Raw genomic sequence first — 18,014 nt, forward strand, 5'->3', positions numbered from 1 at the left:
TTATTTTGAGATGTGTTATTTAATATTAAAATTTAGGAAATATAAGATGAATAAAAGAAGAATGAAAGGAAGAACAAGTTGTAAGATCAAATCTTTCTCTTAATAAAAAAAAATATTAACAACTAATATTTATTGATAGAAAAACATTAAAATTTAAAAGAGAAAACTAATTTAATAAACACAACGTTGAGAGAGATCATAGATGAAAGAAGCTGGGGGCACAATTTCCATGGGTCGTTTAATTGCCATAGTTTCTGTTTGCCCCTAAAACATCACGAAGGGTTGTTCTGAATTATTAGCAGTTTCGATAAAGTAAGGTGCATCTAAATAAAATAAGAGCATGCAGCACCGGTATAAGTATAGTTTGTACGTAGTTCGGGTTAATTCAGCTAAAAGACTTGTACGTAGTTCGGGTTAATTCAGCTAAAATAAGACTTGAATTAAAAGGTACGTAGTGATGAAATCCTTGCAGATTAGCTAAAAGACTTGAATTATTTTTTTTCTTGTTGAAGAAAAGGCTTGGATTATTGTGCTTTAGAATTGTGGCAGCACCAGTAGTTTTTATCGAACTACATACACTGTTGTACGCTGTTTAAATGTGACTTTTTGGTACAAACCAAACCAAACCAGCTAGTTCTTCTGTTCCATTACTGACTCTTCTGCATTTCAAGTGAGTTGTAATAAAGTTGTAACAAATATTACTCATAGTAACTCCTTTTCCCTCAGAATAATCGACATCGTTTTCTTTCATCAGTTAGTTGGTTGAAGTGAATACGGGTAGCTTCTGTCATTAACTATGTCAACTACTTCTTCCTTAGAATCTTTTGCTATAAGTACTACAAAACTCTGCAATCTTCATTGTCTCCACCACCACCTCGTTTTCTTCGCCACCATCCTTATATAAAAGGAGGCCAATAAATATTCGTGCCTACTTTCTCTTTCTATATATATAAACTATAGTCCTCATCAAAAAATATATACACATAAACTATAGTATACTCTTCCCACTTTCACTTTCACATATAGACTATATATAAAATATATTAGTCTTGCTGTTTTCTTCGGCTAATTGCTGCAGGTACTCTTAATCAGTTTCATGTAGAAAATAGAAGGATTTCTATTTTCTGTTGTTTTTTTCTCCCCTTCGTATATATTTCTTACCTGGGGTCATCTTGATTTTTTGTAGTTAATCATCCTCATAGTAGATCTGCATTTTTTTAAATAAGAGATGTTTTAGTTTCCCAATGTTTTTTTTCTTGTTATTTTTGGCATTATTGATCAACAACTTTTTCTTCTAAGCTTGTATGAGCTTTCTTCGTTTCTTGTTTTATTGATTCAAACATTGAGGGTACGCTTTGATGATAATATGAACAAATAAATCTCCACATTCATGATGCATTCCTTGTCTCGAGTATGAGTTAGCCAGCATTAAGTGGCTTTGCCTAATGCAATTTTTTGTTTTCAATCTTCAGAGAATGGCTGCTGGAGTGTATAACCAACCAATTGTTGCTTTTCAATCCCATTCTCACATCAACAATTTTAATCATCAGCAAAAGTTTAATAATTTGGTAAGACTGGTGACAAAGGACTTTATCGGCAGTAATTTCCTCTCAAGAAGGGATTGTAGAGTAATTCAATCTTTAGCATCTCAAACATCTGTGGTTGACACAGTTTCATCCCCTTCAAAAAGCAAAACTAGTGATAGAGACACTCACAAGAAATCAAGTAAGGAAAACTCTTCTCTCAGTTGACATTCATTATTGCATGATATGTTTGTGTGTCAAACCTTGTTCATGTGGATTGCATCTTAAAGTTGGATTCACCATGTTTCAGTTGATTGTCACATGTAGAAACCATTGGATGTTATCTAACTGTTATTCAATTTATTCTTACTCAGATGAAGCTTCTTTAATCCTTATTCGACATGGTGAATCCTTGTGGAACGAAAAGAACTTGTTCACAGGCTGTGTTGATGTCCCTCTAAGCAAGAGGGGTATAGATGAGGCAATTGAAGCTGGCAAAAGAATTAGCAGTATTCCTGTGGATCTCATATTTACATCTGCTTTGATTCGAGCGCAGATGACAGCCATGCTTGCCATGACACAGCACCGCCGCAGGAAGGTAACATGAATGGATGATAACTATCTTCAGGTGTTAAAAAGATACATAACATGTCCACTAACTTTTACTTGAGAAAGTTAAGAACATACTTATAACTTATAAGCTTGGCCTGCACCTAACAAATAGTGCTTAACTATGAAGGGAAGAGTTCTTTTTTTATCGGCAAACGTTAGATGTTAGTTACTTAGTTTTTGTTAGTGGAAGGAATTTGAGCCCACGACCTCTTCCTTTAACCACCAAGGCAACCTTATAACTCCTATGAAGGAAGGGATGTTTAACTGTTATAGGTACCATAATCCAGAAAAGAATAGAAAAATAACAGGTTATGCAATATATATTGCAGATGATGTATGTTTATGTAGTATTGTATTAGTATTTAGCTTAAACTATTTGAAGAAATGTATTCATTTGCTACAATATAGTATTCAAATTCCTTTGTCTTCACTATTAGTGATCAAACTTCCTGCAGGTGCCTATCATAATGCACAATGAAAGTGAACAAGCAAGGGGATGGAGTCAAGTTTTTAGTGAGGATACAGAAAAGCAATCCATTCCAGTCATAGCAGCTTGGCAATTGAATGAAAGAATGTAGTGATCTCTTTCCTTCTTTCAATGTTTGCTAGTCCTGCTTTACAACCTTGTGTACAACATATAATCTATAGGCCATACTTGTTAATGTAATCATTTCAGGTATGGGGAACTACAGGGTCTCAATAAGCAAGAAACAGCAGACAGATATGGGAAAGAACAAGTACATGAGTGGCGTCGAAGTTATGACATACCTCCTCCAAATGGTGAAAGTTTGGAAATGTGTGCTGAAAGGGCAGTTTCCTATTTCAGAGACCAAGTAGGTGGTTGATTAGAACTTTGTAATCTGACAATCTCCCTTTTCTTCATTTTCTCCTTTTTGCTATTCTACATGGTCTATGATTACCGTAGTTAACAAGTCAGTATTAGGTGTGTTTAAATTTGATATTATGGCATACATATTCGATATGGAGCTGATTACATTGACATTATGCTGCATGCAGATTGAACCTCAACTTTTATCTGGAAAGAATGTTATGATTTCAGCTCATGGGAATTCACTGAGATCCATTATTATGTATCTTGACAAACTAACTTCCCAAGAGGTGATTGATCAAGTATTCAGAATTACCACAATTTGTATGTTCAAATGTCATAAATAGTCATGATTTTATGTTTATTTCACCTTTTGACAGGTGATTAGTTTAGAATTGTCAACTGGAATTCCAATGCTTTACATTTTTAAAGAAGGAAGATTCGTTAGGAGAGGGAGTCCGATAGGGCCCACTGAAGCAGGAGTTTATGCCTACACTAGGGTATGTACCTATGTCCGTTGTATATTTCATTCCATTTTGCTATGATGATTCCTTTAGCATTCTAGAAGTTTTTATTTAAGAATTGATATCTGTTGTTTTGAAAAGATGAAATGGCACTTGCAATCACAAGAAACAGATTGAAAGAATAAACCTCACTTCAAAAAATGTTTTGAACATACTATGTTATTGACTAAATTTTTTTGAAAATCATAAAATTTTGTGGGTCTCGCTTCTTTTTCAATGAGTTCCACTCATGATGTTATAGCTTTCAATAAAATTTAAATAACAATAAACTCCAATGAGTTCCGTAAACTCTGAACTTTTCTAATGGGGAATTGAACATAAATTGGGTAAATAGTTGAAGACTTGATGTCCACATTTCTACTAATTGGATTTTTACTATGTAATGTTTGTAAAAATTATGTTCTATTCTTCATTTCTCAAATCTTGTTAACCAAGTCTCCAAGGCCCTAACAATGCTATTACATGGTCACAGCGTTTGGCTCTTTACAGGCAGAGGTTGGATGATATGTTCCAATAATTTTTTGAAGGGTTAGGTAAATTGATAACACTCATTTTCTTCTGTTTATGGTTCTCTCTTAGTCTACATTCTTCTTTTAATCATTTTATTATCTTCGTTTCAGGGAATACATCACACGTTAATCAGCAGTAAAGTATTACATAAGGGGTAAAAAAGATGTTATCAGTGTTACAGTTAGATTGCATGAAAATTTGAGAGGAGTTTAACACAGTTTCGAACTAGTGGATTAGGATCCATGCTTGACTCCAGTGTTGTTCTCATATGGTGAAGGAGTAATTGCTTCCATGTGCCTATATATATACAAATAAATCATTGAATCTTAGAAATGTTTTCGTGTCTATTACAATTAATTGTAAATGAGTTGTCATGTGAATTTAATTGGACATTCGGAATGTTTTTATATATAGAAACTTATTACTTAACCCAGAATGCTCATAACTTTTATTTGCTCATTTCAATTACAATGAGGATTGAAATGAATTTTTGTCTTCCAGTTTTAAGATGAAAATAACTAGATAAAATTTTGTGCATTGGGCTGTAACTAAATTTGTAATTTCAATGATTAATGAAGCTGAAAAAGTACATCAGATGATCGATAGGAATAAGAATAGTTTGTAATATGATATCATGGTAGAAATACAAGTTGAAGGAGGTGGAGACTGGAGAGGAGAGTATTGTATCACAATGAGCTAGCATAGTAAGCAAAGAGCATCTGAGCTAGGTAAATATTCGTATTGGGTTTCTGCCCATAGTACTTGTCTACAGAAAGAGAGGAGAAAAGGCATGTTCACTCCATAACGCAAATCCTGCAAACATTGAAACTCTGGTGGGAATTACAAAGATGATAGTTTACGGGCTTCATTTCAAATTTTATCATTAAACTTTTATTATTTTACCACTCAGTTTTATTTTCATGAATTTTTATCATCAACTTTTATAATTTCATGAATCTTATCACTTTTTTTCTTAAATTTTATCATCTATATTGGTAAAAAACTTAACTCACAGAATGAAGGGAGATGAATGCACACAATTTTTATTGAATAATAATCTGTTTAAATAGAGATTTTTTGTAACTGAAAGAAATTATAAAAGCAGTAACTGACTTCCTAAACAATAACTACTAACATAACCGTTATTGTAACTGAAAGGAATCATAAAAAGCAATAACTGAAAATAAAATAAACAATCCTATGCACTCATGATAGGCAATTGCTGATACACATGTTCAACACTCCTCCTTGTATCAGTGGTTGGAAAGTCCAAGTAACTCAAATCTGCTTCTTCGAAGAGCTTTGGTGAAGATATCTAACAGCTAGTCTTCAGTCTTGCAGTACTTCAAGCACATTGCACCATGTTCAACACTTCTTGTATCAGTGGTTGGAAAGTCCAAGTTTCTCTCTCAATAACTCAAATCTGCTTCTTGGAAGAGCTTTGGTAAAGATATCTGACAGCTGGTCTTCAGTCTTCAGTCTTGCAGTACTTCAAGCACACTGCACCATCCCTCTGTACATCTCTAAGAAAAAATAATTTGATGCTAAAATGCTTTGTTTTTCCATGAAAAACTAGATTTTTAAAGATGGCTATGACTGCCTGGTTGTCCACCATTACTTCAGTAGTTGTATCTTGCTCCAAGTGCAAATCAATTAGCATTTTCCTTAGCCATAAGACTTGATTAACAGCTGTTGTGACTGTTATAAATTCTGCTTCAACGGTTGACTGTGCGACAATTTCTTGTTTTTTGGAACTCCAAGAGAACATCCTTGATCCAAAACTAAAACAGTTGCCTGAGGTGCTTTTCATGTCATCTAAAGACCCTGCCCAATCACTATCAGAATAGCCATGCAACTTGAAATCTTGTGATTGACTGAACTTCATTCTGTAATTTAAAGTCTCCTTGACATACCTCAACACTCTTTTTGCTGCTTTAAAATGAGATTCTTTAGCACAATTCATGAATCTTGAAAGTACACTTACAACATACAAGATATCTGGTCTTGTTGTTGTGAGATACATTAAGCAACCAATTAAGCTTCTGTAGAGTGCTTCTTCCACTTGTTCTGAACCATCATCCTTGCATAACTTCTCCTTTTGACACATAGGAGTGTTCATGCCTTTACAGTTCTCCATGTTGAATTTCTTCAGGATCTCCTTTGCATACTTTCTCTGACTAATGAAGATATCACCTTCAATCTGCTTAACCTCCATACCAAGGAAATAGGACATTTCTCCTAGGTCTGTCATCTCAAAGACTTGCATCATATCATCCTTGAACTGCTGAATAAGTTCAACATTGCTGCTAGTGACTAAGAGATCATCAACATACAAAGAGATCACCTTTGATGTATAAATTGGATTCACTAAGACTTTTAGCAAAGCCTACTTTTGATAAGTACTCATCAATCCTACTGTACCAGGCTCTTGGGGCCTGTTTCAAACCATACAAAGCCTTCTTTAATAGATAGACTTTGTCCTTATGTCCTTTCACAAGGAAACCTTCAGGTTGCTCAACATAGATTTCTTCCTCCAGAAATCCATTTAAGAAAACTGACTTAACATCAAGTTGGCAGATTTTCCATCCCTTCTGTGCTACAATAGCTAGTAACATCCTAATGGTATCCTACCTTGCAACTGGAGCAAAAGTATCAAAGAAATCTACTCCAAAAATTTGAGCATACCCCTTTACTACTAACCTTGCTTTATGTTTGTTGATTGAGCCATCTGCATTCAGCTTTGTTCTAAACACCCACTTCACACCTATGACTTTTCTGTGTTTAGGCTTTTCAACGAGTTCCCAAGTCTGATTTTTATCAATCATGACAAGCTCCTCTTATATTGCAGCACTCCATTTTAGATCCTCCTTTGCATTCCAATATCCTGCAGGTTCTAGAACTGCTACATTGCATCTTTCATAAATATCTGAGAGCAATCTAGTGCCTCTCATGGGTGCATCATCAATTAACTCATCTTGATTTTGCAAAGGGTCAACTATTGGCATCTTTTCAGTATCATTCCAACTTTATTTCCCATTCTCCATGAAGTGCACGTCCCTACTTATCAGAATTTTCCTTGTATGAGGTTGGGAAACTCTATAAGCTTTAGATACTGAACTATATCCCACAAAGATACCAGGTTCAGCTTTTTTGTCTAGTCTGTCTCTCTTAATCCGTGGCACATAAGTAAAACACAAGCATCCAAATACTTTAAAATTTTTCAAGGAAGGTTTATAACCATACCAAATCTCAAAAGGAGTCTTCCCGTTTACTGGTTTGGTGGGAAGTCAATTTAGCAAGAATACTACAGTGTTTGCAACTTCTGTCCAATATTCCTTAGGTAACCCTTTCTCATGAAGCATACATCTGACCATTTCCATTATCGTCCGATTCTTTCTTTCACTAACCCCATTTTGTTGAGGGGTGTAAGGAGCTGTTAATTGATGCTCAATGTCTGCTTCCTCACAAAACATGGTGAATTATGCTGAAGTGTACTCCTTGCCGTTATCAGACCTCAAAGCTTGAATCATGCAGCCATTCTGCTTTTCAATCCACTACTTAAATCTCCAAAATACACCTGCAACCTCTGACTTAGACTTGAGAAAATAAATCATGCACATTCTAATGAAATCATCTATAAAGATGATGTAATATTTACTCTCTTTAAGCGAAGCAGTCCTTTGAGGTCCGGCCAAATCTGTGTGAATCAACTGCAGCTTCTCTGTTGCTCTCCAGGTTGATTGTTTGAAGGGTAATCTTGCTTGCTTGCCATATTGACATGCTTTACAGCTTGGTAATTTAGAATCTAAGTGAGGTAAGCCATGAACCAACTCCTTGCATTGCATGTTCAGCACAGCTGCATGATGAAAATGGCCTAACCTTTTGTGCCAAGCCTCTGTGCTGTTTACAATGGCTGGATAGGCTGCTTGCTCCTCCTTCAGTGAGTCAAATGAGAAACTTTTACCTCTCATTTTGATACTGAAAATTTCCTTGTCATTGACATCTTTAATCAAACAGTACTTATTTTCAAAGATGACTTTAAACCCCTTCTCAACCAATTGTCCCACACTTAGCAAGTTTTGATCAATCTCAGGTACATACAAAACATCATAAATTAATTTTGTACCTGTGCAACTTTCAATGACTACAGTTCCCTTTCCTTCAACAGTGATAAGATCACCATTTTTTATTCTAACTTTTGATACTTGTGATTTGTCCAACTCTCTAAAAAGCTCTTGATAGTGGGTCATGTGGTTGGTACAACCACTATCCGCTAGCCAACATTCAGTTGAGCTATTGCTTGTAAAACAAGTTACTACGAACAATTGCTCTTCCTCTTGTTGATCTGCAACTTTAGCCTCATTCTTTTGTTGAAGATTGCTTTTGCAAATTCTCACATGATGCCCCAACTTGTTACACTTTTCACACTTAACATCGGGTCTTCTCCAACATTTGACAGGAGGATGACCCATTCTGCCACAGTGCTTGCAAGGAGGAAATCCTTTGTTGTTGTCTCCACTTTTGTTGCTAGTGTTAGCCGCTGCTTCTTGTGTGTTGAAATTCTTCTTCTTGTATTTCTTCCACTTGTTTTTCTCTCCTTGGTTAATTTGTAATTTAGCTTGCAATGCTCCTTCCACAGAATCATCAGCCCTCATTCTTCTTCTTTGCTCTTGGGCTTGCAAAGCATTTACAAGTTCTATCAAGGTAAGTTTTGACAAATCCTTAGTATTCTCCAAGGATGTAATAGTAGCCTCAAATCTTTTAGGGACAGTCACCAGTGTTTTTTCAACTATTCTTGAATCGGAAAATTCAGAACCAAGCAATCTTACTTTGTTGGCAATGCTAAGAAGCTTGTTAGCATACTCTTTAATTGTTTCAGACTCCTTCATTTTCTGCATCTCAAATTCTCTAACTAGATTCAGGGCTTGCATTCCCTTAATCCTTTCATCTCCTTCATATTCATTCTTGAGGAAACTCCATATTTCATATGCTGATTTGATGGTCATTATTGTAGTGAAAATTTCTTTTGAGACAACAACAAATAAAGAAGCTCTTGCCTTTGACTTTCTTGCTTTCCTCTCCTTTTGATTTTTTATCTGAGCCATTGTTGGATTGGTTGGTAAAGGAAGAACTTCGTAGTCTTCCTCAACCGCTTTCCAGAGATCATTTGTCTCCAAATGTGCCTCTATTCTTGCTGCCCATATTTGATAATTATCACCATCAAACACAGGTGGTGCTAGTGTTGTGTACGGTGTTTCAGAATCTATCTATTTGATGAATTGAAGCAAGGTGTTTTGGCTTTTTGTGGTAGGTTTCACTCAGTTCACTCACAGGTCTCTCTTGAGAAGAAAGCTCTGATACCAATCTGTTGGAAAAAAATTTAACTCACAGAATGAATGGAGATGAATACACACACTTTTTATTGAATAATAATCTGTTTAAATAGAGATTTTTTGTAATTGAAAGAAATTATAAAAGCAATAACTGACTTCCTAAACAATAACTACTAACATAACAACTATTGTAACTGAAAGGAATCATAAAAAACAATAACTGAAAATAAAATAAATAGTCCTAAACACTCATGATAGAGGCAACTGCTAATGCACATGTTCAACAATCTAATTTTCAATATGTTACAAATTTTATCATTTAAACTTTCAACTTTTGTGCATTTTACTATCGCATTGATAATAAAATAATTTAAAAAATCATTTTTCAAGATTTTCGTAGAAAAGTGATTTCCTATATCGGTTGTAGTTATAACCGATATAAAAAGTCAATTTCTACATAATTACAACCAAGATCAAAATCATTCATCTTTTATTAACCATAGTAAAATTTGTAAAATAATGAAAATTGAATGATAAAATATGCAATTAAGCCTAGTTTATAATAACAAAAACATGTTTTATTTTGCTACTTTCTAATTAGAAACTTAAATATGTTGTTTTGTATTCGCTAAATTAACAAAACAGAAACATATTTTCGTGGGGTAAAATGATATAAATAACAAAAACATGATTCCACAACAATGAAAAATAAGAACAATCGCAATGAAAAAGATGACTTACCATGAGGTGTGTGTGCAGCATGAGGTGACGAACACGAGGACGGCGACACATGAGTCACTAGGAGAATGGGAAGGGAGAGTGTGCGGAGATGTGAAGAAAATGGGGGTGGAGGGAGTGTGAGGAATTTTACATCTACAAAAACATGAGGATGTGAAGTTAGCATAAAAGGCGACATGATGAAGGAAAAGGGAATGAACTTAGGCTTTGCTTGTTTGTTACGTGCGAAAGAGAGAATTTAATGAAGGCAGGAAATATAGGAGGTAGGTTTGGTAGAGATCGTTCACTGGAGAAAAAAAAAATGAGTCAGGTGGGTTTCATTCTGCAACATGCAGTCATCATTACAGATTTCAAAAATATTTGTAGGTAAAAAAGTTTATTTTATCCTCCTAAATCTCTTATTTGATGTGAGACTAACTATTTCATAGGTTTATCATTTCATCGTATTAATAATTTTATCATATTATTTCTATTATATTTCTTATTTATTTTTACTCTTAATCTTTTTTCAAATTATCTCTCCTCTATTTCCATCAATCATATTTCTCCCTTCAAAACCAATTACAGCCGTATATGAGAGAAACATGGTATGTTCGGCAGGTCCTTCAGTTAGGGAATTCCTTCTTCATATTCCAACATTGTCTGTTTTTTTTTTTTTTTTTTGTTTCAAACTTGGCAGAAACAAGGAATGGTTTAAAGCACAAATAGTCAAATACTGCAACTTGGTTGAGACAACACATGAAAGATTTAACCTTTTTTTTTTAAGTGAGCAAATGTATATAATAATAAAATATATATATCTACTGTTCATTTGAATTAAAAAAAAACCTTGTAATCTTGACTAATTTTAAATCAATGGTTACATATACCTTTATTATTTTTTTTACTTTGCACATCTCATCTCTTTTAAAAGAAACAAATCCACATGAAACCTTACTACCCTACCCTACACAAGCATGATATTGGGTGAAGGGTAAGAAGAACCTGCTTGCTATAAATAACTAAAACCATTCTTCCATCCACGAGGGAGGAAAAAAAATTTCTACCACAACAGCAGCAAAACACTGCTGACTGCACAAGCAAGCATTTCATGCCGGTTAAAAGATAGAATTCACAAAGCAAAAACATCTGTGATCATGTTAAATCCAAACATCAAATTAACAAAAGGTTTCTTGATTCTAACTTCAAAATAAGAATTCTCATAGCATATTGTATCCTCAGTGCCTGTATGTTATTTCAAAGGCCCAAGGTATGTAATTTCTCATTCTAATGAATATCTGCACTGGCATTTTTTTCTCCTTCATTAACCAAGCTTTTCTGATCAGGGTTAATGATACCTGTATCCATCACGAGGTCAGGGGAAGAGTCTATTTTCTCACTGTCTGAAGCATCAGTATCTGATTCTAACCTAGTCGAATCTAAAGAAAGAGCAAGATTTGGGACTGATGGTGGAGAGTTTTCCCTTGTCCAGAGAGAATAAGTCTTCTTATCATCCTCTTTCATTCTCTCAGCATATCTATTTATGTCAAATCCTGTATCATCATTCCCGCCAAATGCAGATTCAAGATGATCAAAATCAAACAAATCCTCCATAATCTTCTTGGTGTTCTGATCATCAGAGTAACCGAACTTGACTTTATTATAAGTCTTAGTCTCTAATAAGGGCTTTACCATCTGCAGCAATAAATATTTTGTGATCAGACAACGGTACGAGATTAATGATCAGAATTATTAGCAGCTAAAAATAGTTGCATCACATTATCAACTTGCGGCTTCATTTAATACATAAAAATCAATATAGATATACACGAGCATAAAGATATCGAAGTATGAAGTGCGAGATAGGGAAAAAAAATTATTTAATTACCGTGAAAAATGGTTCAAAGAACTTAGGTGCATTGTACAGTATTGCCAGACCAAGACGTTCAGGATAATGTTCTTGTAATACATGGGCTGTTTCACGTGTCACCTTTATTGATATGTGTGACATATTGAAACCCTGGAAATCAATCAACCAGACCATCTGTTCCTGTTCTGGTGGAAGATTTAGAATAGCATTCTCCATGCAGTATACCAAATATTTAATTTGGCCTTTTGTTGACTTCGAGTTCTGCACCCAAAAAAAGAAGAAAAACATTAAAAAAAAATGAATAACATTCCACTACAAAAACAAGATTTTAACCAGCTATGCAGGTATAATCTATTAAATATGACATGAATGTCAAAGCAGGAAGCATAAGAGTGCTTTCTGTTGGAAATTAGGTAGCTATAGTAATAAAGTTAGGTTCAGTTTATTTCTAATCTGGCATCAGATGATCAGAACCTATTTAGTCTTGAAGTTAGGCCAGCTACATATGTCCAATCCCAAGAACATTATGCTTCAGATGTTTAATCCTACTTTAGGTTCAGTCCATTTCTAATATGATATTAGAATCTATCCAGTCTTCAAGTTGGGTCACCTACAAATATCCAGTCTTGCGAACTTCATGCTCTAGATGTCTAGTTCTGTGTGTGAGAGAAGCGGGTGTTAAGATGTTCCACATTGACAAGGAATATGGCCAAAATATTCCTTATAAGACTTGACAATCATCCTCTCTTGAGCTAACTATTAGAAGTGAGTTAGGTTCTTTTAGACGTGACAAGTAATATGTTTAAACATATTCTTTGAATTTGGGTTTAGGGCATAACTCAATCCCACAAAACCAACTTGTAAGGTGAGGACTACCCAAACTTTATAGTATCTAATTAAGTTATATCCCTAGACAATGTGAGACTAAACACCACCCTTGAGGTGGCAACTAAGGCAGCCCTCAAAGAGGCCAAAACTAAGGCGGGCTAGCAGTAAATGTAATTAACGATGCTTTCCAACACTCCTCCACCCAAGGCTACCGGCCTGGAGAGTGAAAATATAGGTGGCCCAACAATGGATTTAGGATAGACTCTTGTACCATCTTAAAATTTGGGTTTAGGACCTAACTCGGCAACACAAAACCACCTTGTAATGTGATGTCCAAACTTTATAAGTCCTATTTAACTCATATTTCTAGTTGATGTGGGACTAAACACCACCCTTGAGGCCCCAACAAAGGTATCCCCGAAAGAAGCTGCAACTAAGGCAGGCTAGGGATGACCAAAATTAAGACAGTTTTCCAACATATATCCCTCATTCTCATTCTTCCATTTTCACTTATTCCATGCAAAACACAAGACATCTGACATAGATAAACATGCCCGAGGTTATATGTGATTTTCAGAAGATACCTGACGACTAGGTCTCATTACTAGGACTGTTCTCCCATGCTTGTCAATGTAATTTGTTCTATAGATTTTTCCTGTCTCTGCTTCATGAGCAATATCTTCCTGCATCAAAAAAATACACATCAAACAACTTTTATCAGAAGATAATTCCAGAAAGAGTGATGGTTTGACATAAATGTTCAGATCACAAACATTCCAGGTCAGTCAGTAATTAAATGGGTTAAAAGAACTCAGTTAATAAGTCTGAAGACAATATGATGATGTTCAGTTGCTAGTAGTTCAGGTATGATATTGATTGGATAGAGCCAAACAAGGCCAATGGATACAATTAAGAACTTTTTTAATGTTTATTCAGGCCCACCCTCATCTCCTCTTAAGAGAGGAGTGCAAAAGGGAATAGATGCAACACAAAATACTCAGGTTAACCTAGGTATATAGAAAGATTGGGTTAGAAATAGCAATAAAAAGGACACATCCCTTCCCTGCTATGTATTACGTCTCAAATGCCATACGAAAAAAATGAAGAAAGGCAGCAACTCACCCAGTGAATCTCTTCTGGTTTGTATTCCTCTCTCCATTTCAGGGTCAGCTTCAACATTTTCACTGCCTTCTTGACATTCCAATTCCGTGCTCTCAAATACCTTGAGATGCATGCATCAGAACAAAAAATGGACGCCTTACCAGACTGTGGCCCGATTAACTTTCTCACCTCATTGATCTGGAAGAAAGGAAATTATTATGAGCTACAATGCTCCTTTGCTCAAAACATTGCAGTTTAATATTTACAAATGCCAAGTCTCAAAACAAGGTGAGAGCATTATGGATGCACCAAGAAAGAAAAATTACAGGACGTACCAATGCTTGCTGTTCTTGTGATAGCAACATTTTCTCCTGGCCATTAGAGGCACTTTTCTTTGAATCCACACTCATGTTGGCCTGTTAGAGACTCTCTCTAAAAGTCAAAAATGAATACTGCAAAAGTCAATACCAACTTATCTAAGTAATCACCCATCTTCTAAATAAATACAGCATACCAGAGATCTAGAGACAGCTAAATTTTTATCCAATAGCTCATCATGCAGACAGGCTATAGTTCTTGTATAATTACAAAATGTAAAGACCACTAACTTTTAACATCAACAAAATGTATACCATATATTACCATTCATTGAAATTATGTCAGCTAAACTTTGATTGGGCCAATGTGAATTCGTGGGAAATATTTTTTACCTTGGTTTATTTGTTAAAATGCTGGCATTCATTAATAGCCACTCAGGATAGTTAGTTTATCTATTTTAAAAAAAAATTATACATACATACATACATACACTCAGAGATTGACTGTAAATTTAAATGAAACAATTTTCTATTCATCTAAAACCTAGAAAGCACAAATATAGGTACAACACACAAGACAAACACGTACAATATGGTACACAAATACGATAGGACAAAGATACAGAATGTGAAATTCTAAAAATTATAGGATATAGCATGGCTAGCATACAATGTATAAAATTAATATTAACATAAAACACAAATCTTAAATTTAAATCAATGGAAGCGAGCACGAGTTGTTGTAGACATCATAAAATATTATAGTTTATCTGATTATTGTAATATTCCCATCTCTATTGATATAAATGTTTAACAAATACAAAAAATATTCTAAACTGCAGACAAAGAACTAAAACCCAAAAAGTAGGGCAGAACTACATTTGATCATACCACAGTCCCAAAGCTGAGAAGTTGTTCTTTATACGTGTCCAAACCACTTTAACCAATTTTCTGTATATCATTAAATACATAGATGGGTGAGAATGGATTAGAGATATAGCCATGGTTCACATAGGTTTAGAATCAATTCAACATGTTTTGGACTGGAATCAATATTTTAAAACTTGTCATATCAGTGGCAGGTTCACATTTGTTTATTCTCAAATAGAAAAGTATATCCTATGCAACATAAAGGAAATCTGACCATCTGAATATCCCAAAACATAAAAAAGTGGGATGAAAACTTTAGCATTGAGGAAATTTAGATCAATTAAGCATGCGTGGGACTATTGACACTCTAATTGCAAATTCCTATTTGTACTCCCTTCTAATTATCTTAGAAATTAGAATTACTTTTTTTAAATTGCCCTGATTTATTTTTATAATCAAGCCAGGTCATAATTAATTAAATTTCTATTTTTTTAGTCACATAGTTGAGGAAAATTTAGGAAATTGTGTATTAAAGTAGTCGATGAGGATTTTAAATATTGAATAAGCAATCCAGGGTGCTAATAGCTAGCCGCATCCATCAGTCAAACTTAAACACCTTGTCATTACAATCCGTTAGTAATTAGTACATTTCCTTTCCTAAAATCATAGTCAATATTTTACTTCATATTTTTTTAAAGCAAAAAGGATGAGACCTGCAGGTTGGAGATTAAAGCAATATTTATACATATTTCATTAAAAGCCAGTTTCTCATAAAGGTGACACAAGTAATCTGCTCTAGGCTCAATATTTGTGATAGACAAGACTTTAGCTTTTGCCCAGTTCAGGTCTCTCACAATCAAGACCCGGAAGAGCACAACAAAGTGCAAACTAACACTTAATGGCTATCATCACAGCTTGTCAAAAAGTTTAATCGTATGATGCATCATGCATGTATACGGGTATCTGTATTGGAAATGTAAGATAACATACTAGTATTATATTTGGATATGGTATTTCTTAAATTTAGGATATGAATCCAAGATATATAAAGCAACGAGAGTCTTATCCCGGTAGGTGAGGTTGGCTACAGGGATCATGACACCATTGGACAAGATTAAAGACTGAATTCTTAGGAATATTATTTACAATGAGATCTCTCTTAACAATTTCTAGTATTCACGGGGAGTATTTATATAAATATTACATATATCCTTCTATAAAAAAAAATTAAATCATCACAAAACATCATCCATAAAAAATAGTTAGGCAATTCCATGATTAACAGGGTAAAGTGGAGAAGGTAGGTTTTTGTTTTCAGCATTAATCATTTCATACACAATAGAAGGCTAGCACATGTAAAATTTTCATGATATCTCATTCTTGTTGGTACAAAATTCAAAAATAAAATTTACAGGATGCAAGCTAACAGCATCCCCAGGCCTATGAAGAGTATCATCTATAGTTACATATCCCAGGTACAGCAAATATCGTGAAGTGAAGTAAAATAAAATAAACAACAATACATTTCCAAGGCTCAATACAAGTGGCATCTCTCTCCCTGTCAAAAAAAAAAAAATCTGAAATCACAAATTTCCCCCAAATTGTTAAGCTGGTTGAACTAGTTTGACTTAGATCCAGCTATGCTTCAAACTCAAACATTATAGAGTCAATCGCGATTCAATAACAAATGCAATATATTGAATAAATCAAACCACGAGCATAAGGTCTTGCCAATTGAATCACAAGTCCAATTTTCAGAACACGTATTTGAAGCAGTAACAAATTTGCTATTTCATAAATAACGCTATAGTTGCGGAAAAGAAGACACGCACATAAAGTGATAGTGTTTTTTTTCTTTTTCTTGAGTTAAAGGCAAACTACTAACTATAACACAAATTATAGGCTCATAGCTAAGATTCAGATTTGAAAATCCATAGGAGATTTTCACGTAATCAGGAAATGGATTTTGAAGTAATGTAGATTCGAAAAAGAACGGAGTGAGCGGAAGAAAAGGAACGAAGTTCGGAGAAATCAATGAGGAGGGAGTAGGTGGCTGACCTGAGTGGTGGCACGGTGGCACCGATCGATTCAGCGTTTGGCGCGCGATTGTGACGGAGATGATAGAATCACCGAGGAAATTGGAAAATTGGAAAAAGTCAACGGTGCTTGTTGTGCGTTTGTGTCGCTATGCTGATGAAGAAAATGGAGAAGACGAAAAAACGGTAGTACTTTTGTTTTGGAGATAGCGATGCTGACTCTGAATGAACGATGATTCCGATATGTTGTTTATGTAAGCGCTCGCGCACTGTGTGATCTTCAACTGAATCCATGTGATGGCCCCACGTTGAAACAAAACAACCCACCCTGGTGTCACATTTGTTAATGGTGAAATAAATAAATAAAAACAAAATATAGAAAGAATTTAATATATTGAAAAATGAAATTGTTGAATGTACCACCAAATGCCTCCCTTGCTACTTTTTTTTTTTTCTCAACATGTGTGTTTTCTACTCGAGAAAACTTTATTCAGGTAAGATATGATCATTACGATAAAAAATTTCATTCGTTGTCGGTTTGAATTTTGGGATAAAAAAATATAATTAAGAAGATAAATCACAATACTAATATAAGAATAGACTCTTTCGGCCGAAATTAATGGTCAATGGATCCTTTATAGAAAAAAATTATTATAATCCAATCACAATTTATTATATTATAAATTTATTAAATTTTAAAATAATTATCTTAAAGTAATTTCAAAGATGATATATGATAAAATGATGACGTAAAATAATTTCACATTATTATTATATAAACATTAAACTCTTCTTATTTTCTCACCATAACATTAATATAAAGTAGAGTTTAATGTTTATATATTAAAAGTATAAATAATTTTACATTGTAATTTGATTACAATTTTATTTCTAAAAATACAACATCACATTAACTTATGAGGGATTCTCTTATTTTAATTTGT

General features: G+C 34.3%; 2 protein-coding genes across 8 annotated transcripts; one reads left to right on the forward strand and one right to left on the reverse strand.

The window, feature by feature from the left end:
* The first annotated feature begins 335 nt into the window (after nucleotides 1–335).
* On the forward strand, nucleotides 336–4,457 carry LOC114381220 (2,3-bisphosphoglycerate-dependent phosphoglycerate mutase-like). 2 transcript variants are annotated; one of them, XM_028340424.1, is made up of 9 exons: nucleotides 336–447; nucleotides 1,473–1,725; nucleotides 1,898–2,121; nucleotides 2,591–2,709; nucleotides 2,812–2,968; nucleotides 3,153–3,254; nucleotides 3,345–3,464; nucleotides 3,961–4,021; nucleotides 4,109–4,457. In XM_028340424.1, exons 2-8 carry the CDS (start codon nucleotides 1,476–1,478, stop codon nucleotides 4,003–4,005), a joined length of 1,017 nt encoding a protein of 338 aa, XP_028196225.1. In that variant the 5' UTR covers nucleotides 336–447; nucleotides 1,473–1,475; the 3' UTR covers nucleotides 4,006–4,021; nucleotides 4,109–4,457. The 2 variants fall into 2 exon arrangements, with proteins under 2 accessions (XP_028196225.1, XP_028196226.1); XM_028340425.1 differs by lacking the exon at nucleotides 336–447 and adding an exon at nucleotides 879–1,078.
* A 6,600-nt stretch (nucleotides 4,458–11,057) lies between these two features.
* Nucleotides 11,058–17,322, reverse strand: LOC114382782 (phosphatidylinositol transfer protein 3-like). 6 transcript variants are annotated; one of them, XM_028342397.1, is made up of 8 exons: nucleotides 17,093–17,322; nucleotides 16,558–16,592; nucleotides 15,056–15,115; nucleotides 14,183–14,279; nucleotides 13,869–14,045; nucleotides 13,331–13,429; nucleotides 11,937–12,179; nucleotides 11,058–11,743 (listed from the first exon to the last, which is right to left on the reverse strand). In XM_028342397.1, exons 4-8 carry the CDS (start codon nucleotides 14,255–14,257, stop codon nucleotides 11,336–11,338), a joined length of 1,002 nt encoding a protein of 333 aa, XP_028198198.1. In that variant the 5' UTR covers nucleotides 14,258–14,279; nucleotides 15,056–15,115; nucleotides 16,558–16,592; nucleotides 17,093–17,322; the 3' UTR covers nucleotides 11,058–11,335. The 6 variants fall into 6 exon arrangements, with proteins under 6 accessions (XP_028198198.1, XP_028198195.1, XP_028198196.1 ...); XM_028342394.1 differs by having other exon boundaries at nucleotides 14,183–14,299; XM_028342395.1 differs by lacking the exon at nucleotides 16,558–16,592.
* Between the last annotated feature and the right edge of the window lie 692 nt (nucleotides 17,323–18,014).

This window comes from Glycine soja, chromosome 13 (assembly GCF_004193775.1).
Source record: "Glycine soja cultivar W05 chromosome 13, ASM419377v2, whole genome shotgun sequence".
Taxonomy (NCBI): Eukaryota; Viridiplantae; Streptophyta; class Magnoliopsida; order Fabales; family Fabaceae; genus Glycine; species Glycine soja.

Bases quoted from the DNA above. Each gene is read 5' to 3' on its own strand.
- LOC114381220 (XM_028340424.1), top strand. From the start codon at position 1,476: ATGGCTGCTGGAGTGTATAACCAACCAATTGTTGCTTTTCAATCCCAT. The intron at 2,710-2,811 runs GTAGTGATCTCT...TAATCATTTCAG, and splicing joins TGGCAATTGAATGAAAGAAT to GTATGGGGAACTACAGGGTC. The intron at 3,465-3,960 runs GTATGTACCTAT...ACATGGTCACAG, and splicing joins GAGTTTATGCCTACACTAGG to CGTTTGGCTCTTTACAGGCA.
- LOC114382782 (XM_028342396.1), bottom strand. From the start codon at position 14,257: ATGAGTGTGGATTCAAAGAAAAGTGCCTCTAATGGCCAGGAGAAAATG. The intron at 14,046-14,182 runs GTACGTCCTGTA...CCTTTCTTCCAG, and splicing joins CACAAGAACAGCAAGCATTG to ATCAATGAGGTGAGAAAGTT. The intron at 13,430-13,868 runs GTGAGTTGCTGC...TTTTTGATGCAG, and splicing joins AACCAGAAGAGATTCACTGG to GAAGATATTGCTCATGAAGC.